The sequence below is a fragment of the Rhinolophus sinicus genome, linkage group LG05, assembly GCF_036562045.2.
Source record: "Rhinolophus sinicus isolate RSC01 linkage group LG05, ASM3656204v1, whole genome shotgun sequence".
NCBI lineage: Eukaryota > Metazoa > Chordata > Mammalia > Chiroptera > Rhinolophidae > Rhinolophus > Rhinolophus sinicus.
The window spans coordinates 12418607-12443976 of record NC_133755.1 but is presented as its reverse complement, the minus strand read 5'-3'; the positions used below and the strand labels follow the sequence as shown (position 1 = coordinate 12443976).

General features: G+C 38.4%; 1 protein-coding gene across 1 annotated transcript; it reads left to right on the top strand.

Annotated features, from left to right (window-relative positions):
• The first annotated feature begins 7540 nt into the window (after positions 1-7540).
• LAPTM4A (lysosomal protein transmembrane 4 alpha) lies at positions 7541-25160 on the top strand. Its single transcript, XM_019755322.2, has 7 exons — positions 7541-7819; positions 16357-16477; positions 19535-19611; positions 19715-19837; positions 22573-22668; positions 23388-23486; positions 24531-25160. Exons 1-7 carry the CDS (start codon positions 7709-7711, stop codon positions 24603-24605), a joined length of 702 nt encoding a protein of 233 aa, XP_019610881.1. The 5' UTR covers positions 7541-7708; the 3' UTR covers positions 24606-25160.
• The last annotated feature ends 210 nt before the right edge of the window (positions 25161-25370 follow it).

Below are 25370 nucleotides of genomic sequence, written 5' to 3'. Positions count from 1 at the left end.
GCCAACAGATACTCACAGGAAGCGTAGCAGGCCACCACAAAGACAGCACCAAAACTGGGAGGGTGTTTTTCAGGCTCCAGTTTGTGGGGAAGTGGCGGTAAGGTTGGATGGCGCTGGTACAATCTGGACCCTATGAGCTCTGAAAACTAACCAACCCAAGATCCCTTCCAAGACAAAGCCCCATGTTAAGGAGAATGCTGGGATAGTATATAGATTGCACAGAACAGGGCACTCCGGGAAGAGAAGCAGAAGGTCCAATGGAGGGCAGAAACAGAGCAGAAGGTATGGGGCCATATGTCTCAAAACTGGTGGTAATATTGGAGAGGAAGCCCAAAGACACACCAACACACACACACACACACACACTCACACACACACACACACACCGTGTGTCTGCAAGGATACTCATTGTGGCTCTATTTGTCATAGCAAAAAACTGCAAACAAACCAAAAAATCCATCAGTAAGAGACTGGTTGAAATCAACCGTGGCACACCCACACAACAAACTACTCTGCAGCCATAGAAAGGAATGAGTGATATCTCTTGATCACACTAGTAGGGTGTGATCTCCGGAATATACTGTTAACTGAAAAAAAGCAAGGTGGAGAAGAGTTGACTATGTAACTATTTATCCGATTAATGGGGGCCACGGGAACAAAATACGTATGTACTTAAATTAGAATTCTTTTTTAAATTAAAAATGTATCTATGGAGGAGAAGAGTGTACAAGGAACAGGAATGAAAGCTGGATACCTATGAATATATTTTATTTTGTAGATTTGACCTTGAAAACACATCAGTTTTACTTAATTATAAAGAAATCAAAATGAAAAAGCAGGCCTTAAAAGTTGAAGAAAAAGTCAAACAAAAGTAGCTGTGTATTCAGTTGATGACATACTATACAGAGGAATTACTTCAAGTCACTTTAAAACATAGTAATTTGACTTGTGGGAAGAGGCTAAAGGCGGTCCTTCAGGTTTTCCTCCGCGAAGCCTCTCTGCTGCTATTGCAGCAACAGACTGCTTCCTGGATGTACGATGTTATGAACTGAAATGTGTCCCCCCCCCAAATCCGTATGTTGAAGTCCTAACCCCCAGTACCTCAAAATGTGAACTTAGTTAGAAATAGGGACTTTATAGATGTAATTATCTAAGTTAAGTAGAGGTCATTAGGATGGACCCTCATCCAAAGGGCCCTGTTGTGGTCACTCAGCAGCCTGGCCGTTTGTCCCCCCAACCTTTCCCTAAGCAAAGAAGAAGTTGCTGGGACTGTGCCTGTCTGGGATTGAGTTTATAATATCCTGAGTCTCTCCATCTGGTCTTCAAGAGAAAGGTCTGCGGTCAACGACGAGTAAGATTCCTCGCGGGAGGGACAACTCAAGCCAGACGGGACCCCGTTGAGACCCCAATGAGCTGTTATAAGAACTAATAGGAGGGAGCCTTGCCCCTCCTTCATCTTGTGGGAAGCTGCTGCTTGCCCCTGCTACTCCCTCTCACCTTATTGTGAGAGAGGCCCATTAGAGCGTTAAGATCAAGCTCTTTCTGCTCAGCTCATGGGACAGTTTCACCATGAGAGACTCTCTCCCCCAGGGTGGTGCATACCGCACCTTAGTCATCTTGCGACGACATGCTTCGGCTGCTTTGGGACAAATAATTGGGTATTGAAATCATTTTTTTTTTTTTTTGAATTGGTGTAAGTTTCACAGACCCTGCCTCTAATCATGTGATGTTCATTGTTTGTAATCAATAAATACTGTCAGTGACCCGATTTGGGGCTCCAGTCTATGGAAGCTGCGAGTCCTCTGTGATTTAACTGTATATGAGTCTCTGTCTCTTTATTATAGTTTAACCCTCACCGCCTCCCTCGCCTTCCCGCGGCTTGTGTTGTGCAGGTCGCAACACCCTGTGTCCGTATAAATAGGAGAAATTTGGATACAGATTTGCACACAGGGAAAATGCCACACGAAGATGAAGGCAGAGATTGGGGTGATGCTTCTACCAGCCAAGAAATACCAAAGATTGCCAGCAAATCACCAGAAACTAGGTGAGAGGTATGGAACAGATTCTGTCTCACAGCCTCGGAAGGAACCAATCCTGCCCACGTGTTGATCTCAGACTTCTGGCCACCAGAAGTGTGGACTAATTTCTGTTGTTTAAGCCACTCAGTTTGTGGTACTGAGCCAGGAGCACAGCACACTAAATAAAGCCTATGGTTTCTCTGTTTATGTATTTGTGTAGACCACCTCCTCAGCTACTTTACAATATAGGTCTGGTTCCAAGAGGACATTGCCACCAGTCCTGCTCACCAAAATCCACTGACGTGAGAAGACACACACCATCCCTTCAAGGTGAGTCCTTCACCTTAGGAAGTGTATGTTTGCTGATGGTTTTTACACTGTGCTGCTACTTGGGCCTCCTATCTCTTCCCCACTTCCTTCTTTACGGCTTATGCTCTTAGCAGCCCCGATTTGTATTCTGAAGGCGATGGATATTTAATCCCAATTTTGCTGAACATCAAGTACACTGATTTGTCATTCTTCTTGATGCTTTTGTACGATTTAAAGAAGAAACAGAAAGATGTTAAACCTATGGCACCATATTCATACCAGAAGTCCTTAAGGTTAAAATTTAATTCCACAGCCCAAGTAGTGATTTTAGCCAAGTGCATGAAAAGTAATTTTCCCATGGTGATAATTACAGAGTACTTTTCATCTTTAAGGTACTTGGACAACACTTACCAGTTACTCCCTCCAATACCTTGGAGGAATTATAAATAGAAGCCACATACTTAATTTGACTAAAGGAGATAATTACCAATATTAGCAGACAAGAAATACCTTGAGGGATTCGAGATGAATAATTAAATCGTGGTAGAAATATTTCAAGGTATGACTGCCTCCTGCTTTCATCACAGTAAAGAAATTAAAGCTTCATTAGGAAGCAAATCTTATTTCTATTTTACAGGCGAAGAAACAGATTCAGACAAGAAGCTTCTTGTTCAGGCAAAAATTGATTAGCCAACAATCTAAACTGAAGTTAATGTGAGAATTGTATAATCCCACAGGATTAAGAATTTTGAAAATCCTAAACGCACTTTCGTCTTCTGTTTAAAAAAAATCTGCTGATGGCAGCTGTTATATCTCCAAGTCTCCATTTCAAATATCAGTAACCATTGTCCACGGTGGTATTTAGGAGGCTTAAGTTAGTGGCTCTCTACTTTTGGTCTTAGGACCCTTGACACTCTCAAAAATTATAAAGGACATCAAAGAGCTTTTATTTATATAAAATAGCTACTGATATAGCTATTAATACTTATATTAGGAACTAAAAATTGAGATAATTTAAAAATAATTATAAATTGATTTTAAAATAACAATAGTAAATCCATGATATGTTAACACAGACAACATAAATTTATGAAAAACAACATTTTTGCTAAAATTTAAAAAAGTGAGAAGGGTGTCATTGTTTTACATTTTGAAAAATCTCTTTGCTGTTTGGCTGGATAGAAATAGCTGGATTCTCACATCTGCTTCTATTAATATATTCAATCTGTTGTTATATGTTCTTTTGGTGGAAATATACAGAGATAATTTAGCTGCACACAGATATGTAGTTGGAAAAAAAAGAATTTTAATAACCCTTTTAGATATTTGTGGCTATTCTTTGATTCTACACTAAAACTTAGCAAGTGATAATTCCTTAAAACTCAGTTACAAAGTAGAAAATGAAACCATATCAATGAACTTTTCATATGGTTACATTAAACATTATTGGTCTACATTGTATTTTGACTGGTTCTTTTACTATGCATGATTTTGTAATGTTATACATTGGTTGCCTGGGAAATGTTGGTTCATTGCATTATGCAGATATTCAAATGTTGACAACAGTCTACAACATCAGAAAAATCACAGTTTATTTCACCTCCATTCTTGTCAGAAAAATCTGTATTACTATCAAGTTCACGGTGGTGGATACAATTTTTCTCTAATTTTTTTTGAAATCTCTAACTTTATCATTGGCAACAAATATTCCAGGTAAGGCAGGCTTACTTCATTTATTTTTCAAGAAATTGAATGCCAAATACGCATATCTAATTATTAATATTTGCTGGTCAATCATTCTTTCAAGTAAAAACAGTGCTCTGTGAAGAAAAGAGAGTTCAGTTCTCAAACATTGAAAGCCCTGACCCACTTGTGGCCTATGATACATGTCATTTCTGCTCACATTTAATTAGTAATGACTATTCCTACAGTCACCTTGATTTAAGGGATGCTGGAGAAGAGATGCTAGGAAATGTAGCCCCTGGCAGGGCAGGCACCATTTCTGCCACAGAAACATCCCCTCATTTTGTCTTCCCTCTCCAGTACACGTTTTCCATACTATACCCTCTGCCTCAGCCCACCCTTTCTCTGTCGCCAGCCTAGTTTCCTTCTACTATCAGCTTAGGTGTCAGTCACGTCCTTCAGGAATCTTATCCGGATAGGTATTCTTGTTCTATGCTCCCAGAACACACTTCATTACCCTGTGATAGCAGCTATCATCTTTACTATAATGGCTGATTAGCTTTTCCCCTCGAGGCTATAAAAAAGAGGAGGGATGACACAAGTCTGTTTTGTTCATTCTTGTAGCCACATCACACAATATATAATCGATCCTCAATAAAAATTAACTAATGTGAATAAGGCTAAGCCATTATTTAAGAGAAAAGGTTAAACTGTGCTACTAGAAAAACTTGAGTCACCCCGATTTCTTTTGCTGTGGCTGTTTCTAAGTTATTTTCTATTAGAACTACTGTCCCCTCCCCCCAAAAAGGACAAGCTGTTTGCTAATAGTACCTTAAAATTATTTTCTCCATAAAATGGTGTGTATATTAGATAAAAATTATGCAGAGAGAACTCTATATCATATTTTCCCCCTTAATCCACAGCTATATATGTTCTCCGGTGATTCACAATTGGCCACAGTCACCTGGTCCCTCTCCTGGCATAGTCTTAACACAGGGAAGCCAACCTTAAGAGCTGATCTGATGCCATATTAAATATGCCTGATTTAGAATATGGATTCATTTTGGCTTTTAGAGAAACCAGATAACTTTCCCCCATCTTATCTTTCTATTCTATCTTATTATTTTTTTATTTGATTGTATTGTATTTATTTTTGTCTGCCACATTTTATATCAAAACAGAATTAACAGTGCAGCACATTAGAATCACCTGGAGAGCTTTAAAAAATTTCAATGTCCAGGTCTTACTCAATAATAATTAAAGCAGAATGTCGGGGTAGAAGCCAGGTATCAGTGGTTTCTAAATATCCTCAGATGATTCTAACGTGCAGCAAAGTTTGGAAACCACTTGTAGGGTAGGTTTTAATCTCAGTTTTGACACATATCAACTGGTCTTGTAAGCTTGGGCATGTAATATAACTTCTCTGTGGAGTTTAATAATATAAAAGTACCTGCCTTATAGAGTTGTTGTAAGGATGAAATGATTAGAAATAAACAAAGTGATTAGATCCATGCATAGAACACAGTATGGGCTATGAAATATTTTTTTGGGGGGGATTATTATATATAGTCTACTTTCTGATAAGTAATGTCCTAATTCATTATGAGTTACATTACTACCATTCCAGTCCATTCTTTGGTGTAGCTTGGCTTATGGCCTCCCAGATAGTTTGGAAGTATCATCCAAACTAAGATAATTCTCCATGGACAGTTTTTTCAGTGTTGCAGAAGTAAACAAAGTCTCTGCTCTTCCAGAATTACATTTTAGTGGGCAAGAAAAATAAGCAAGTCAATATATAATTTCAGGCAGTGGTCACTGAAGCCATGGCAATGCAAAAACCTTTCCTCTGAATTCACTGTGTTCTCTCCAGGTAAGTGTATTTTTTGCAGAGGAGAAGGCCCTTCTATTCCCTGAAAGGAAGTATAGAAGTTTCCAAAATGTTAAACTATATTGTGGACGAAAAAGGTGTTCTTTGGAAAGTAACCTCACAGGGTGATCTGATCATAAATTCCTTACCCGGCAGGTCTTGGTGAGTAGTCCCACCGCAGGCATGTAACTTTTTTAGTAAAAGGTTTATCTTTGCCTTAAGCAAACCCTGTGCATTGTTTTTGTGCACCTAGGTTAACACATCTTTGAAGTAAGTGTAACCACTGTCAAGAGAACACATCGTTTTAACTATCCTGTACCCCAACCCTGGCCTTGCTTTCTGCCCCCTCATGTAATCTTCCTTACGTTGCCTCCCTAATTTCAAAACATAAAAGAAACTGCGAAACTGTCATTCTTCGGAGCATTTGAGATCTTGCTTCCTGGCAATCATCGCCAGTTTGGCTCAAATAAAATCTTACAGAAATTCTTTACAAGTTTGGATGTTTTAAGTATATATATATATATATATATATATATATATATATATATATGGAGAGAGAGAGAGACACACACACACACACACATAAATATATGAGGTTTAAATATATATATTAAAGCAAAAGCCTTAAGTCTCATACAAATGCAAAATGAACACGTCAAAGATTTTATTTACTCATTAACTAATGGGGAGACCAGTAAGATGTTTGACTGTTGAAAGGAGAATTTAAAGTACCCACTTACATTATTGAGTCATGAATAGGAAACGAATTTACAAACAGATGTAAAATGGCTTTTGCCAAGGACGGGAAGGGTCAATATGAAGTTCAATGGACAAAAGTGTTTCATCTTAGTATCAGTTGGTTGTTCAGAACTTCACAAAGAAAAATGGAGAGTCCCCATAGAATCAAAAATCACTGGAAGGTGTGCCAGACTATGGCTGGTTTTTCATTGAAGACACCCAGTAATCTTTTGGTCCATTTCAATGTGTTTTACAATTTTTCCCTATAAAAATCACTCTGATTATCTGTAGACATTCAGCACCTAAGCAGTTCTTTGGCTTTATCTTGCATGTATTTTCCTTAGTCCTCTTGCTTTTTACTTGCCTTTGGCAGGGTGGGGTGGTAATTCGTTTTCACCACAGAGACTTCAGGGTAAGGGGCAAAAGCAACGTAATCTCTCTCCTCTCCAGGAAATCAACTTCCGCCACAGCCGCAAGGCCCCGGAGGGGGTATTAGCCCCGCCCCGCTCCCACTGGCACCACCCGGCCCAGCTTAATAATGGAGCTGCGCGCTAAGGTCACGTGAGCAGCCGCAGTCTCGTAGCACCTCCCAAGCAGTACGTGGCAAAGATGTCCCTCAGAAAGGTCCTTCGTGCTTGCTTTCTGCCACCTACCCAACCCGTCTCTCCCTTTTCCCATTAAATGCGTCTTTTCTTGCTGTTCTCGTCTGAGGGACGGTAAACTACCCGCCAACCTCCAAACCGAACTATTGTGGGTCTCCAAGCCAGCCCTTGCCCTCACTTAAGAGGTGGGGACTCCCTTAACACTGAAGCGAGTTGCACTTCTGATTGGATGTGACACCTTGTCAATCTCCGAGTTTTTCCAATCAGGGGCGGAGTCCTCCCGAGGAAGAGGGTTAAGCCGAGGTCGCGCGAGAGCAGCGCTCGCCACTCAGTGCGCAGGTGCGAAGGAGCTGGCTGGGTCCTGGGCCGGGGGCGGGCTTGCAGACGCGTAGTTTGGTTTTGAACACAGTGACAGAGCTATCTGGGTTCAACCGCTGGGCGAAAAGCCTTTGTCCGGGGCCCGGCCGAGAACAAGGCCCGCGAGATTCCCAATGGTGTCCATGACTTTCAAGCGGAGCCGCAGCGACCGGTTCTACAGCACCCGGTGCTGCGGCTGTTGCCATGTCCGCACCGGGACGATCATCCTGGGGACCTGGTACATGGTAAGGGCGGGCCGGCGGGGCGGGAGGGTACGGCCCTGGGGGGAGTGCGCATGAGCGGGAGATGGGGGTGCCGGGTCTGAGAGGGAGTGTTCGCGGGAGGGGTGGGACTGAAAACGGGGTGTTGGGTGGGGCAGGAAGGCGTAGGCGAGCTTCTTTCTAGGGCGCTCTAACTTTGCGGGAGGAGACTGGCCAGGAACCGGAGTGGGGGTGGGTGGGAATGGGGAGAATTAGAGGAGAAAAGCGGGGTTGGTAAAGGCGCTGGCGGTGAGGGTGTTACTTAATATTAGGTTTCGGTGGGCAGTTCTGGAAATTACTAGGTTTCACTTCTTTCTGTACTTCCGTGACCCGAAAGACTTCCCACCCCACCCGCGTTCCTGGTCCCTGGAATTTTTCCCCCCCCTAACGAAACAATTAGGAACGGACCTTCATAAATGCAGTCTAGTTTCGACGTTATGTCTTGCCTGAAAGGACAGCAGAAGGTCCAGTGTGCAGCGCAGTCTGTGGTCCCTGGACCTTGTTTGTTACAGTGTGTTTGTAACGTAGGCAGGAAGGTCTCGGTTCTGAGTCTAGACCTTTCTCTCGGAGACAATACCATTTGTCAGGAGTTACACTCGGTCTGCTTTTTCCTGGTTCATCTACTCCCTGCACATTAGACGCTTTTCATGTCAGACCCGTTCCGTTTATTTTTTTTATTTATTTTTATTTTTTAAATCTTTTTTACTTTTAAGAGCCCTTTATTGAGAGTCTCTTCTATTCTGGGCCACATATGCTAGCCAGCGTTCCTTGGGTTTCCTTGCCATAACCAAGTTGACAATGTTACCGACTGATGGTTCTCTAGTGATACTTCTGATATTTCCTTATCATCATTTCCAGTATCCATACTCTTGGAAGCTAATTTGCCTGTGACTTCTACATATATGGTTCTGTTTAGGTAGTTTTAGGTTATGATGACGTTACAGAACTTTGACAAGCTTCTCATATTGTCGACTTGGACACTGAACTTTTTTGTGTACGTGTGGGAGGTTGTGGCATTAGTGTGACTACTGCAGTTTCTGATAACTTGCGTGGAAAGGGGAAGAGCTTTATTGTATACGTCCTTTTTGCCTTCCTCTGTTCTCCTTATTTCCCTACCCAGTGCCTTGAAATCATTACTGTTTGGACAAACACCAGATGAGAATCATCTTCAGTTAGGAGATAGTGTTTCATGGCCCATCCCCAGGGAACTACTCAACCTCCACATTCTTCTGGGCTGCCCTGTTTTTACAGTCATGCTTCATTAGTGTACCTTAAAAACAACAACGAAACTTAAATGTGTAGGCTTATTTGCTGGTTTCTAAGTTCATTTTAATATTTCCTGTACCTTTATATTCAGAAACATCATCTTACTGGTATAGTTGTATCACATTCCCCTGAAAAAGATTCCCTCTTGTTCTGTATTTTACTTGATTTGTAATACTGTAATTAATGGCAATAACAGCATTGTATTTCTAACTTTCTTTTATTTCTGATCCATTTTGCTAAGGGCATGAGTCTTTAATGTCTTTTGTTTGTCCTTAGCTCTGCCTGCCTTCTCCTAAAGGAATAATTTACATCCTTAGTCCTCAAGTCTCTTACTGCACCCTGCCTCCTTCATCGCTAGAAGATGACTTCCCTTCTTAACTGAGGGTGAGAGTCCAGTAGCTTGGGACTCTTGCGTGCAAACCCAGTCTTCCTGTTTCTTGTCAGATCCTTCTCTCCAGTAACAGAACAAAGGATTTTAACTCCTCTGGAAGAAATAATCACCATCCCAGTTTCAAGCATCTGAATATAATTGGCTGTTTTTCTTTCCAAGGCAGATTTTTTTTTTCATGCTGTGGGCTCAGCTCATAAAAAATGAAAAGAAAAGAATAGTAGGGAAATGGGAGTTATAAAAAGCAAAACTCAAAATGCAGGGAGAAAAACTTTACTAACTATATTTATTCTCCCAGAATAGGGAGTGAGGAGTTTAAATCTGTTGCCCCATGGAAGCACTTGATGTGGAAACATTTCACATATCTCCTTTTCTCCATACTTTAACCATAGCAGTTCTTACTTGGCATGAGCTTTTCTGGCTAGTAGAACATTATAAGCAGCTTAAATCAGTTAATCTGAAATTAAGAGATTTATTGATCGTCTATAATAGAAGAGGCTGTGGTGGGTATATGAAAAGAATAAATCACAGGAACCATGTGTCATTCATCTTTTATATTATAGACGTTCCCAAATATTTCTTGGCTTGAACATGGCATCTGCCGTTAAGATATGTATAGTATTACAAAGAACTTTCGAGTACAGATACGAAAATGAAACTCATGGTATATTAACAAGGGAGAAGGAGAAGATAATCAGTAACATCAGATTCTAATCAGATTAAGAACTTGGAAAGGCCATTGGTTCCGTTAATTACAGTATTGCTGATGATTTTAAAAGAGTGGCTTCAGTACCATAGCAATATAAGGACTAACTGGGGAGACATGTAACATTTAGAAAACAAGACCACCTCGGCAAAGTGTAGTATAGTATCTAAACAAAGAGGATTTGTCCAGAAAGTGCATTTTGTTGCAAGAAGCTTCTTTACTAAGGCGGGAAAACAATAGGGGAGTGAATGAGGTAGAAGGTCACTTCCCTGTCTAACTACCTTATCAAGATACTCACCTCTATTCCAGGAAGGAGATATTTATGATTCTCTTTAGATTGCCTCTGTGTAGGTTTGGAACCTGGACATGCTGCCCTGCTGCCTGCTGGGCCCAGATACCGTATCAGTGACTTTGTATCGGATACAGTGTCATTGCCTTCTAGCAGCTGCTTCTACCAGTCTAGTGTTAAGGTGATTGTGACACTGTCTACTAAAGTATTAATTGTATGGTATTAAAGAGTGCAGTGGGATATAGAGAAGCCAGCCTGGTTCTATGCGCCAGGCCTCTGTTAGCCATTGGCATCTCAGAATTGAATGAAGCATGCCTGACTTACTAATACCTGGTTATGTAATACATGAAGTTTCCCAGTGAGCTCCAGTTTAAATTCTGGCATTCCTTAAATTGCTTTCTCTATTATTTATTTAAAATTTTGAAGCCAGATGATTTTAAATCATGGTTTCCTATATGGTATACTTAACACGTAATGTTTATTGAATGACTGAAAATGGGCTTAAAATTCTCTGCAGGAGGTGTCCTCCTCCGTGATAATGGTATACTATAAGAAAGCATTTTGAGCTTTTGGAATAATTTAGGTCTTGGAAAGATTTAGTATATGGCTAATTTTTCATGAGTGTCTCAACCATAAACAATCTAAAGTTAGGTAGCTGGGAGAGAAGTAAAGACAGGTTTCCTCAAGCTGTGTTCCTTTACAGCCCTCACATCTGACTTCTTTAAATCACTATAGCTTGTTTATATTTCAAAGTTAGTATCTTTCCCCAAACACATTGTCCTGTGTCTCAGTGCCTTTGCATATGCTATTCCTGCTCCAGGAAATGATCTTCTCCCACCACGTCACTTTAAAGAAACTTTATTAATAAGGAAAATTTCAAATACACAAATATACACAAAATGTACTCGTCACCCAGCTTCAGCCATTAACATTTTGCCATTTCCGGTTAATTTTTTAATGGTTAGTTTACAGGTTTCCTTGCTTCCCAGCCAGAGGGATCTGGCTTCCTCACTGTGTACTTAGACGAGTTTCTACGTACCTCTATATATGTACTATATAGAGTAAGTGAATGAATCTAGTGAATAAGATTTTTATTAAAATATAGCTAACGTACAGTATTATGGTAGCTTTAGGTATGCACCGCAGTTATTCAACATTTACATACCTACAGAAGTGATCACCATGACAAGTCCAGCAACCACCTGACACCGTACCACACTATCACAGTATTATTGAGTATATTGCCTGTGCTGTACCTTATATCTGGTGTACAGCATAGTGGTTAGACATTCATATAATTTAAGAAGTGATCCCCCTGACTAATCTAGTACCCACCTGGCACTATACACAGTTGTTACCATATCATTGATTATATTCCTTATGCTTTGATTTACATCCAATTGACTATAACTTCCAATTTCTATTTCTTAATCCCTTCACCTTTTCACCCTGCCCCTAACCCCCTTTTAAAAATAGTACTTATTATGTATTAGTATAATTATCTTTTTTTCTCCCACACAAGATGTTCTTTTTCAGGAGGGAAGGTGATATGTCTTAGTCTATAAAATGTGTATAATAACTATCTTACTAATTAGAACATTTGAAGTATTCGTTAGGTATTTGTTAAGTGAATTGTCTCCCCCCAGAAAGCGGTAGGAATAACTCATTTGTAACTGCGCATAGGGCAAACAACAACAAAAACATATACATTTATTGTAATTTAAATTTTATAATTGAATTTTAAAGGTAGTCTATTTTGATCTTTATCTGATGATGTTCTTTGCTGACTTGGGAGTTGTAGGCTGGCTCCCTGTGGATCCCCCTTTCTCTGCCTCTGAGACCCAGGATGTCCTGAAGCAAACATTGTTTTAATTATAGTCTGAGCAGATACTGGGTTATGACAAAATATGCTGTGGGAAAACTAAAGAATAATAATTAAAAACCAAAAACTAGTCCACAAAGGAATCTTCTGAGATGAGTGTGGCAGTGAAATGAGAAAGCAAAAGAAGACTTACTCTGCTCTCCCAAGGCTGAGTGCTCCCATGGATCTGATTCTGTTTCTTTGTAACAAGTGAAATTGTTGCATCTGGCTTTTGTTGTTGTTTGTTTATATAGAGTACGCAAAAGGCTTTCAAAAGTAATGCAAACCATACTGTTTCATCCACTAAATGAACAGTAGCTTTCCCAAATTGAGTGGTGTGTCCATTGTCTGTGCTGTTAACTTATTTACACAGTTACTGCATTCTGCACCTCTCCATATTACTAGGTTTAGAAGTTAACTATTTTTATTACATTTTTGTTAAATTTCTTTGTTAAGGACAATAAAAGGAAAAATGAATTGGGAATAAATATTCTGGAATTGTATGCAGTTACTATTTTAAGAGAAATTTTATATTGCAAGACTGAAGTCAGTTTTATGTATTTTTTGAAAAATGCTACATGGGACTGATATAATAGAAGTACCAACCGTAATCAAAAGTGAAGAGCAGGGCCTGTATTTGAGCACAGGATAGGTGCGCAGTGGTGAATCTTAAGATCACAAGGAGAGGTTGTCCAGATTAATGCTTTAAAATGTAAGCTGGGGTTCTAATGAAATATGGTTACCTAATGGAGTACAGGTAACCCCCATATAACACGGTTGTTAGGTTACTAAAAATGCCGTGTTATACGAAACTAAGAACTAGTGCAAAAAAGGGAGTTAGTTTCCAAAAATTAAAAAAACATACTATTATATTTTTATAATTAAGGGAAATATCTGTATTAAAGCAACTTTCACCAAAAGTATATTAACATGTATTAAATAATGTTTTTTTCGTCATCACTGCTAAGCACCATTAACCGAGGGCGTTTTCTTTTTGACAAGATACAGATACCTTCATCCTCTGAACTTTCTTCAGCATTATCTTCTATTCTGTACTTTTTGCAAAAAATCTGTTATTTTTAGATTGCTTTTAGCTGAGAGATCTTTATAAATTTCATTATATGATGCTAAGCACTTGTGAAGTTCTCTCTTGAACCTTGTGGATTTAAAATTCTAGTAAATTCTAAAATTCTGCAGTCAAATCTGATACGACATCCATACTCGAATGAAAAATTTCAAATGTGAGATCTTTTGCTCTTAAAAGCTTTTATTATGTTCCGTGTTGTTCAGGGATTTCTCTAATTCTCAACTCATGTTCTAGGATGCCGTGTTGTACGAGGGTTTCCCCCAATTCTTGAACGTGTTAGAGCGAAACCATGTTACAGAAGAGCAGTGTTATACAGGGGTTACCTTTATAAATAACTCAATGAAGATTTCAGAAATTGTATGAGCTTTTAATGAAGTGACACTAAAATTCATTTTACCATTACTTAGTCCTTTTGATTAGACCTATGTTTTATTCAGATATATAATGTTTCAGTAGATATATTTGATTGTTCCAACAATTAATTCACCTAAATTGTATTAACTTATACATTACATACATTGGTCACACCCATTGCAGTGAAAATGGACGATTAAAAAATCAGCCTTCAACTGGCGAGCCACCTTGCAATATGATTTTCCTGGTAAACAAGGCCTTTCAGGATTGGAAGGATAAAGTACTTTGACTTTGAGCAGTGCAAGGAAAAAGGCATGTTACTGAACTTTATTTGGAGAGCGAAGTATAAATATTTTATAGCCTTAGATAATGGTTTCTTTTGGAAAGACCTCAAAATAGCAGTTGCTTAGGAATGGTTATAAGTAGTTATGTAGTGCTAAGAAGCAGGGTTCTTAAAAAGAACCAGAGTTGTACCCTAGCTTTGTCCTTTTTCAGCTCAATGAACTTACACGTTATTTTTCTTTTCTGAACTTTAGTTTCCCCATCTGCAAATGGGCTTTAGTAATATTTACTTCATTTGAGTAAATAAGTGAAGTAATATATGTAAATATACTTGGTGTATATCCTTAGAAACATTGGTTGATTATGAATTTGACATTGCGACGTTGTTTAGATTACCCAGCATTACCTTATTTAAAGATAAAACTTGGGCTGCTTGTCTTAGAGAATGTGTAGTGCCTTCAACTGATAAACACCTCTAGGAAAATTTAAGCCCTGAAAACTGTGTTATCCTTCAGGGTGGACAGGGAAGAGCTACGTAATAGAGCTTATTTATAATACTGATGCTAAGGCCCAAATATTCCTTGAAAGTAGCAAACATTCAGATTTTCAAAAAGGGGGGGAGGACAGATACTGTGACAGGAAGCCTAACTCCAGTCCTAGGTGAGATTTCTTTTATCTAATCATTAATTAATAGGACTGTTTTGAGCACTTAAAGGAATTGGTGCTTTCTGGGCTACTGCAGCGACTAACAACGAGAGGCATTCCTTTTGAAATGGAATTACAGCCCCAGTAGACTAGGAAAATTCACCAGATATGGGATTTCAGCAAAATGTTTGCCAAAGTCTCAAGATGTTCGTCTGGACCAGATAAAGAATTTGATTTGAAGGTTGTTGATTTAGTTTGGACAGCCTCTGGCAGCTTTGTCCTTGGCCCTGTTCTCTTGCTGGCAGTGACTTAGAGATGGAGATGCTGATTGCAGGATGATTACTGTTTATATTTTCCAATGCAGGAAACATAGAGAGAGAGAGAGGAAATCTGTAGGGTGTCAGAATCTAGATTGAGAAAATCTTGACAGGCAAGAATGTAATAAGATGAAATTCGATTGCACATACGTGAGGGCTTATGCTTGGGCCTCTGAACGCATCTGTGCAGATCTGTGCAGGTGGTAGCTTAGCAGGATCGAGTGTGAAAAAGAATTAGGGGCTTTAGGGAGTCACTCCCATGGGACATTAAAAAATTTTATGAAGCCAGTTTGATTTCAGGCTGCATTAATTGAAATTTTATAGCCAGGATATGGGAACTGAGACCCTGTGTGTTCTCTCCAGGCTGATTTTAGCTCATTTTAATAGTATGTCCAACAAACTGGAGCAAAGAGGAAGTAGGGAGGTAGCTGGACAGTGTGCTAGTGGGAGAAACGGTACCTGAGTGTGTGTTCTAGAAAAGACAATATTTGGAGGCACATGTCAGCAGCCCTTAGGTGTTACAGGAGCACTTACTCCTCTGAGGGGGAGCCGATTATCTCAAAAGGTAGAGTTAATACTAGTAGGTGAAAGTCAAGTGACACAGTCAAATCTGGGAGTCTTGAGAGCATTTTAGTCTTTAAAGCATTTAGTCAAGAGAAAATAGTGCTCCATTGCTGGATAGGAGACACTGTAGAGGACTTGGGGCTTATCTGATGGATCATTATATGTTCCTCTGATGGATGTTACATTTATCTGATGGATAAGTATATTGGATGAACTGTTTTCTTCTAACCCAGAAATTCTGAGATTGTATATAAATAAATACGTGATTGTGAACATGAACAATTTGTAATGATCCCCTATTTTTAAAAGTTGCCCTGTTTTATTCTGTTGCATTGAATCAAATCAATCAATCGTTTTTTCTCTGAAACAATTAAGTTTATACTTTAACTTTATGAGATATTATTTGAAAAGCATTCTTAGGGGCGGCCGGTTAGCTCAGTTGGTTAGAGTGCGGTGCTCTTAACAACAAGGTTGTTGGTTCGATCCCCACATGGGCCACTGTGAGCTGCACCCTCCACAACTAGATTGAGACAACTACTTGACTTGGAGCTGATGGGTCCTGGAAAAACACACTTAAAAAAAATAATAAAAGTTAAAAAAAATGTATTCTTATAGTGGTATTGTATACCATTTTATCTTACAGATAGTCTCCTATTTTATGTCTTCAAATAAAACAATTTTAAATATTCAAAGACATGTAAAGATTGTGCTGAAGACGGCCTCTTGATTAATCATGTAATTAATAAAATACTATCTTTCACAGGTGGTGAACCTATTGATGGCAATTTTGCTCACTGTGGAGGTAACTCATCCAAACTCAATGCCAGCTGTCAACATTCAGTATGAAGTCATCGGCAATTACTATTCGTCGGAGAGAATGGCTGGTATGCTTTTAGTTGAAAATATCTCCTGCTAATTACACATAGACTTGTTATTTAGAAGAGGACTAATTAAATTATGTATTAAGTTATTCTACTTGCTGAGGTAGAAAAGTGTTTTTTTGGATTTTTCAAAGCTACTCAGGATTATAATGGAGCATTTCTAGCCAGAAAATGTCGTGGGCTAGTAGAAAACTTTTGAGAAATTGGTATTGTATACTTTGACTCCTGTTGGGTACTGTGGAGCTAAGAGGGAAAGAAGGAATTACAAAAAGACTGTGAGCCTTTGAGGCTGTAGTAGAGGGGGGGAGATTTGCTCACGGGACAAATAGACGTACAGTAAAATGTAAAATATGAATTATTTGAATATTTGGTGATATCTTTTGCTCAGGGTCATAATTCTAAATGTGTTTCTATTGTTTAGATTAAGAAAGACTTGACATTAGAGTTAAAAATAGAGTAACCCTAGGACAGTCGTGGCAATTACCTTTTTAAACCTATTTGTTCAGTTAGCAGTATTTTCATTATCTTTCTCTAAAATACAGGTGCAGAAAAATTCTAGGTAAAATATTATATTGTTATAAATTTTGTTAGAAATTTAATATTTGAACAGAAAATTATGCCTCAGACTTTTCAGTGTGAACAATTTCTGTATGTTGATTTTTTTAAAAAATTGCACTTCAGAAAAATGTTCCCAGTTCAGATGTACATATTTATAATATTAAAGGATCTTAATTATCATTTTTAGATTTATTAGCTTTTATTATAAAGTTCTATGCTTCATTACATTTATGACCTGTTCTGATTCATTTATGAGGTTGTTTTTGTTTTTTTGTGTTTTTTTTTTTTTTAATTTGGTTGTTAATTCAAATGATTCGTTGTCCCACAGGGCTAACTTCTATTTCTAGGACACAGGTGGAGTTTTATGATCATCGGTCATACATTATGTGAAAACACTTAACAGTTGTTCACACTGTGTTTTCTAAAGTGCTTTTTGTTTTCAAGAGTCTCCTGATTGTCTTTTCAAATATAATATAATCCTTTAATTTTGTTGTCAAATGTGATAGAAAAAATACCAAGAACATATTTGAAACGTGCCTTCTGGCATTTGTTTTTTTCTGAGTAGTCTGTTTTTATTTAAAAACCAAAATAGAAAAAAAAACACAAAACAACAAAATAGAACAACAAAATTTTAGCTTCTAATTGCTGTTTTAGTATTTACAAAATTTTACTGTTATTGAGAATCTTTGAGATTACTTGGATGTACATCTGGCTCAAAGCCTTGGCTAGATGCAGGGATAAAGTCACAACTGTTGCATGTTGCATGAGTATTGTGACTGCTGTCAAGAGAATTGGATGGATTCATTATTAATTTTTGTTGATTATGATTCTACAAAAGTCCTTGTTGGGAGAATATAAAAATACATAGTTCTTGGTCATGTGATAGTTTGTGTTTTCTAAGGAAGTTGAAATTTGACTTTCCCACATATCTTGTATTATAATGGCAAGTTAATTTTCTGATCATTGGCCTGATGGTTGATTTTAAATAATAAGGTTTGTGACTAGTTTATTTTTAATCAACTAGAAAGGATATGACAATCAGTATACTATATGAAATACTTCTGCAACATATGTAAGCTGTTCTTCAAATATGAATTTACCTTTACTTATACGCACCTTGGGAATGGGGAAACACTTGGGGGTCCGCTAAAGGAGGTTCCTAAATGTGTTGGTGGATGGAAACCTGTGGTTCATATTTGGGCATCTAGCCTTCATATTTTGTTTGCTTTATTGATTCACACATACTGGAATATCTCTTGTTCCAGGCATTACATGTATTTTCCCACCTGCCACCCGATTTCTCCGCATTTTGTTATTTGTTGCTCCAGTGGAAGACATTGAATTTCACTTTATTTCAATAATTTAAGAAATCGAAATAAATGTGTAGTCATCCGTAACAGATTCTTAAAAGCTGATTGTTTGAATTACAAAGTTTTCTTCCAAGTTTGATAGTACCTATCCTGTCCTGTTTGAGTTCATATTTTACTGAATTCCTCCAAGTGCCATTTTACAGGGTGCTGCAGGAGGGAAGTCCTTCACGTTGAGCTGTCCTGTATCCTCTAGCGAAATTTAAAGAGGGCTGTTCTTACTTAGTGCCAAATATCGATGGTGTTTGTATTGCCAAGTGAAAAGATGATACATAACATTTATCCAGTGTTGTGAATATTCAGCAGTTCTAATTGTTCATCATTATTAGTACCCTTCAGGTTCTTAATACTGACCCGAGTCTCAGATTCAACTTTAGATTTGTGCTAAGAAACTCAACACGTGGTTTACAGTATTGTTTGAGATTACTTGGGTGTTTTGTAAGGAAATGAGTGAACATGGATTAATGTAGAGAAAAGGAACAACCTCTGAGAATGAGTTGAGGAACAAACAAGAAAATGGACCTGTGTATAGCGGAGAGGCCAAGGTGAAGGGATGTCGTGGAGTGTTGAGTTTGGGTGTTGGGATGGGGGAGAGGGGATTAATGGAGAACCTTGAATTTCAGATTATGTATTTTGTCAAAGGCAAGAGGGCGCATCTGTAGCATCCTGTGTTTAATACATTTGTCTTTTAAGCAAATAACCAGCCTTTTCTTCCAGATGTACCCTGCTTGTCTCACAAGACCAACTTGTGTTATTTTTTATTTTTTTTCTGATTCTCCAGGCAAAACTAATTGTTTCTGCTTCTGCCATAGCACTTGCCACATTGGATTATAATTATCTATTTGCAGGTCTTCAGACTCTTAGACTCTGGGTAGAGATGTAGTAAGTGTGAGTTGTAGCAGTTTAACAAACAAGAAAAACAAAGGCGTGAATTTCTTAAGCTTCATTACTTAATGCAGAGGCAGATTTTTTGTTTGTTTGTTTTTACCTTCTTGGCTTTAGATTTTTTTAATAGTCAATCTTGAAATTACTTAGATGTTTTTAAGCTAGCTTTAAAATGTTACTTTGTCGTGAAGAGTTTTGTTCTTTTTAGGTAAGTCGCTTAACTAGATCTTTGTTTTTTTTGTTTTCTTAGATAATGCCTGTGTTCTTTTTGCTGTCTCTGTTCTTATGTTTATAATCAGTTCAATGCTGGTATATGGAGCAATTTCTGTAAGTATCCTGTTTTCAACTTTTAGAGTTTGATCTTTACTGGGTGGTACTTAGTAATTTCATACACGTGATGTGACATTGTGCTTGTTATTTTTTCCTTCAGTATCAAGTGGGTTGGCTTATTCCATTCTTCTGTTACCGGCTTTTCGACTTCGTTCTCAGCTGCCTGGTTGCTATCAGTTCACTCACTTACTTACCAAGAATCAAAGAATACCTGGATCAACTAGTAAGTGTATACACTAAGTAAACTAAATTTTTTCCATTTTAAATAAAATATTTAAATTTAAATTCTGAGTCAGCTTTAGGTACTATTTTAACCTACCCTATTTACTTTTTAAAGTGTCCTAAAATAATATCATTACTCTTAACTACCATGTTGAAACCAGTAAGGTAAAAATAGAATTACCTTCTTATCATACCATTTGGATAGTGCAATATTAAAAGTCTCTAAAGATGGATAGCACAGAATTTAAGGAGTAGTTCAAGTTTTGTTTTGAGTATACTGAAAGTATGATAATTTGACTGTATTTGGCGCTCATTAAAGTATTAGCTTTTTGTTTTTGCAGGCATCAGTAGCATTTACTATATTTCCCCGAAAATAAGACCTTGCTAGACCATCAGCTCTAATGCGTCTTTTGGAGCAAAAATTAATATAAGACCCAGTCTTGTTTTACTATAAGGCTGGGTATAATATATAATAAATATACCGGGTCTTATATAATATAAGATCCGGTTTTATATTAAATTTTGCTCCAAAAGGCGCATTAGAGCTGATTGTCCAGCTAGGCCTTGTTTTCAGGGAAACGCGGTATTTGAGTGTCGATTGTATTCTTCACTCTGTTCTAGGCAAACTGTTGGTGAATGGTATAGATATAAATATAACTTCCCTCTCAAAGGAGTAAACCATGTATTTGTGGAGTCAAGACATGAAGATGTTATCTATGCTAACGAACTAGAAATGTCTCAGTACAGCAGTAAATGAGGAGCTTAGATTAAATACTATATGATGGAGGGACGGGAACACTGGGCTGAAGTGAGGTCTGGATGGAGGGATGCGGTCCAGATGCATGAAAGTTCATTTCAAAAATACTATCTTTTAGATATTTTCTCCCCACTTTCAGATTTTCTTCTGCCTATTCCATTTTGCATACCACCAAATTGGTCATTCATTCAAAAAACATGTGTTGATTGCTTCTTATGTGCAAGGCACTCTGCTTAGATCCTAGTGATACATCAGTAGAACTTACTTTCTAGTGAAGGAATTGGAAAACTGATGGTTGTTGAATTAAAATTGTGAGAAAAGCTATGAGGAGAAGTGCAGGCTGCTGCATGAGTGGATCTCACACAGGATATCAGACCTGGGCTGGGAAGTGAGATTTCATTCCAAGTAGGAATTAAGATAGACAACATACAGAAGAAAATGTTCCAGATAATAGAGACACCTTGAGGCAGGAAGGAACATGGTATAGTCAGGGGCCTAAAGATGACCATGGTGGCTGGCACACAGAGTAAGGGAGGGGAAGCGGCATGAGATGAGCTGGAGGGCAGTAGCTGGTGGCCTGCTCTGCAGCTTCCTAAGCATAGTTCTCTCTGAGCATGTCACCTCTGGCTGGGAAATTGGAAGCCTTCTCAATAAAATCCACAGCATTCCCCCATGAGCTGGTCCCTTGTATTTATAGACAGAGGCTTAAAGAACAGTTTTGTCCCAGGGGAGCACTTTGCAAGGGTTTGCAGTTAGTGTGTGGATACTTACTTTTTTCTTTCTTTATTTTTGGTCCTTTGGGATTTCTTTGTGCTGCTTTTTTATAAAAATGTGATTATTTATGTTGGCATTTGTATTGACATTTCTGTTAAAGATGTAAGTTTAAAATTAAACGTGCTTTGTAGAAAAGCATGAAAGTGAATTTTTTACTACCCTTTTTATAGACCTCAGTGGTTTCTCCCGTTTTATTCACTTGGTCTCTCAGCCTGGAAGATATTTTGTGTTGGCCAGCTTATAAACGTGAAGTTATTCTTTTGTGATACCCTTCTCCCTGAGCCGTGCTCATTGTCTTGCACATAGTAAATGCTAAATAAATACTTGAATGATGTAGCTGATCCTTTTCAATAGAACATAGTATATCTGCAGTAAGTCACATAGTCTTGCCTGGCTTCATAACCAGGGACATGGCATCCCTTCTTTTCGCTCTTTTCTGATGAGCATTGAGACTGACAATTGGCTTTTTAAAAAAATCATTTTCCCTGTGTAGGACTAAATGTCCCATAGAATTTAGATAAATCCGCACCTCCTGACTTAATGACTTAGTGACCCAGGGAAAATTTGGGGTCCTGTACAGGAGATAGTGTTTTCTAAAGGCCAGAAAAATGTACAACAGTGAAAAGTAAAGAGAAAATGAGCTCAATTTGGACTCTTAGGAGTATTCTGGGTATTCAAACAAATGTGTGTTAAGGGATAAATAGTACGCATTAATGTTGACGAGGCTTAGAATACTTTGCGTTACATTCTGTTTATAAGTTTTTATCAGAAAATCAGTTCTGACTTTGGTGCCTTTTGTTTATATTCTTAATGTGCTCTCTAGATTATCACAAAGTACAAGTGCTGTGGCTGAATTTTAAGTATGTGTATGTGTTTAATTAAACTTCATATATTTTAGAGCAATTTTAGGTTCACAGCAAAATTGAGTGGAAAATACAGAGTTCCCATATACCCCCTTCATCTCCCAAACCTCCCCCACCATCCACATCTCAAACCACAGTGGTACATTTGCTACAGTTGTGAAGCTGCATTGACATGTCATTATCATCCAGTCCATAGCTTACATGAGGGCTCACTCTCGGAGTTGTACATTCTGTAGATGTGGACAAGTGTATAATGTCACATATCCATCATTGTATCGTATGAAATACTTGCAGTTCCCTAAAAAGCCTCTCTGCTCTGCCTCTTCATCCCTTTTGTTACAGCCTGATTTTCCTTATAAAGATGACCTCCTGGCTTTGGACTCCAGCTGCCTCCTGTTCATTGTTCTTGTGTTCTTTGTCTTGTTCATCATTTTTAAGGTGAGTTGCTGATTAAATATTTGGGGGGCCATTTAGACTGACACTGTCCATCTGAACCTTGTTACCTGTCTCCCTAGAATTCACAGTAAGTGACAGTGTTGATTCTGACACAATGGTAGAGAGCCCCTAGGCAATATCCTCCCTCTTGTTTCCAGAGAGGGGTTGGAAATGCCAGGATCCTTCCTAAGTGTAAGGATTGTCATGTTTCTAGAGTGGTTCACGATTTGGATTGAGAATCTGTTAAAATTTCTAAGGATCAGAAACAGAATTTATTCTGCAGCACAATGGTTATCTGGCCTGAATTGAAACCTCAACTCTGTTTTCTCTGTAAAATGATAATAAAACTTGTGACATTTAAATGAGAACAAGTAGGGAAAGGGCCTGACCTGTGCTACTGGTAGGTCGGTCCAAATGGATGTCAATTCCTTTCTCCAAGAGAAAATGTGAGGGAAAGCATTGTAAGTCACCTTAATTTTAGAACAGGTACGTATAGATGACGCATTACAGAATTGTACACTTGAAACCTATGTAATTTTACTGACCATTGTCACCCCAATAAATGTTAATTAAAAAAAAATTGTATTAGGTTGGTGCAAAAGTAATTGCGGTTTAAAAGGTTAAAAATAATTGCAAAAACTGCAATTACTTTTGCACCAACCTAGTAGAACAGGTAGTCTGTTGAGTTCTAGCATATATAAATTTTGTCTGTGCTCTTTTAGGCTTATCTAATCAACTGTGTTTGGAACTGCTATAAATATATCAACAACAGAAATACGCCTGAGATTGCTGTGTACCCTGCCTTCGAAGCACCTCCACAGGTGAATGACCTTCTAATATATTAAAACTTCACTAGCCATTACTGATTATTCCCAAGAACCTGGATCTTGACTTTCTCTTGAGTGCCATGGCTGTGGTTTAGGGCATGACTGGTTTAAATCCACAAGATTCAGGGTTTCCCTATTGGAATCTGGGAACTTGGGCCAGAGAAACCCTGCACTGCTCATCTTATTCAGTTTGGTTGTTAGGTTTGATGTTTAAGTGGAACTTCAAGAGTGTTGCATTTTGGGAGAGATCAGACAGGAGACAGCAGTGTGACCCATGCCAGGTTCATGGCTTCTGGAACTTCTAAGGATGTCGGGGGCACCATCAGTTAAAGCTTGTGTTGCTTTAAAAAAATATCCATATGATCCAAAGGGGAAGCTGATTTTCTGTGGGGGAGATGAATAGACTGGGTTCCACGAATCTTTGGGAGGCTTACCTCTCAGGGCCCTCTAGTTGCTACTGTACTGTTTTCCCAGGTTTTCACCATGTAGAATATATGTGACCCATATAGGGCCAGCTGTCACACTTGGAGTCACTTAAGTTAGAATGCCACTCAACTTCATGTAGATGTGCCCTTCACCCCAGAAGAAATGATACCTGATCCTTTGACTACAGATGATGATGAAATTCAGGACCAGCATTTATTGGAGGCTTCCTAAGTCTGGTTCAGTGGGCCCTTAACCTAGCTCTGCAGCCTCTGAGATGTAGTTGGTACTGGTACTTGATCAGTCACACCGGAAGGGGGAAGCAGTGGCACATGCTTCCTGCCAAGGTGTCCTGGTAGCCCCTCAGGGTCAGTTCGGAAGCAAAATTGTACCCTCTCTCCCTCTCTAGCAGTCTTGGATCAGTCATCTCAGCTGAATGTACAGTTCCAGGTTACTACTCATCTTTCCTCTTAGGAACTACTTAGCTTCCAGTTTCTTCAGCTCATCTCTATGGGTTCATGTATTCCTGTATATGATGTAAAATCTGAAGGCTGAATTATTCCGATAGGATTTTAAAGGAGAATGAAATCTGACAGAATTTTTTTCTCTCTTCAGTATGTTTTGCCAACCTATGAAATGGCAGTGAAGATGCCTGAAAAAGAACCGCCGCCTCCTTACATACCTGCGTGAAGAAAATCTGCTTTTGTCAATAAACCCTATACCAGCTTTTTGTCTTGATTATTTTACAGAATACTGCAATACAGGGCTCTTCAAACTTGTTTGATATAAATGACATTTTCCTTTGTTTAAGCATTTATTTTCAAACACTAACAAGCTTTTTGGACATCTATTAACAGTCAGTTTTTGTTTTTGTTAAGTCTATTATATTTTAGTAGTTTTTGAAGACAATCTAGGTTAAGCAAGAGCAAAGTGCCATTGTTTGCCTTTCATTGGGTTGGGGGGTGGGAACAGGGTATTCTCTACACATTTTCTTTTTTTAACTTCGCACTTTCTTTATATAATAGTTTGCATTTTGGTTATTTGGTGCCCTGGGGACTTTGAGGAAGGAGGAAGTAAATATTCAGGGTGAGTGAGTTGGTTACAAGACCTGAAGTGTTGAGCTGTGAAAACAGGGAAAATATATAACATTTTAATTGGACTGTAGAAGATGGTGATTGCATGTTTCTAATTTGTATGTGTTTCCATCTTTGTGATAAGATGCTTTAATAAATCTCTTAAAATTTACTGTTGTCATTTTTAAAAAGTCTATTGCCCTTTTTTTGGTAGAAGAAACCTAACATTTTCCATTGCAATAAAAGATTGCCAGGGTTTTCGATACTTGGAGAGTACAACGCTAGGCTTTTCATTAGGAAGCATTTCTTTAATGCAGTGACGCTGAAGTATTTCGAGTTGTGGGGAAAGTATTACTTGAATCACAGGCCAGAAATTAATATT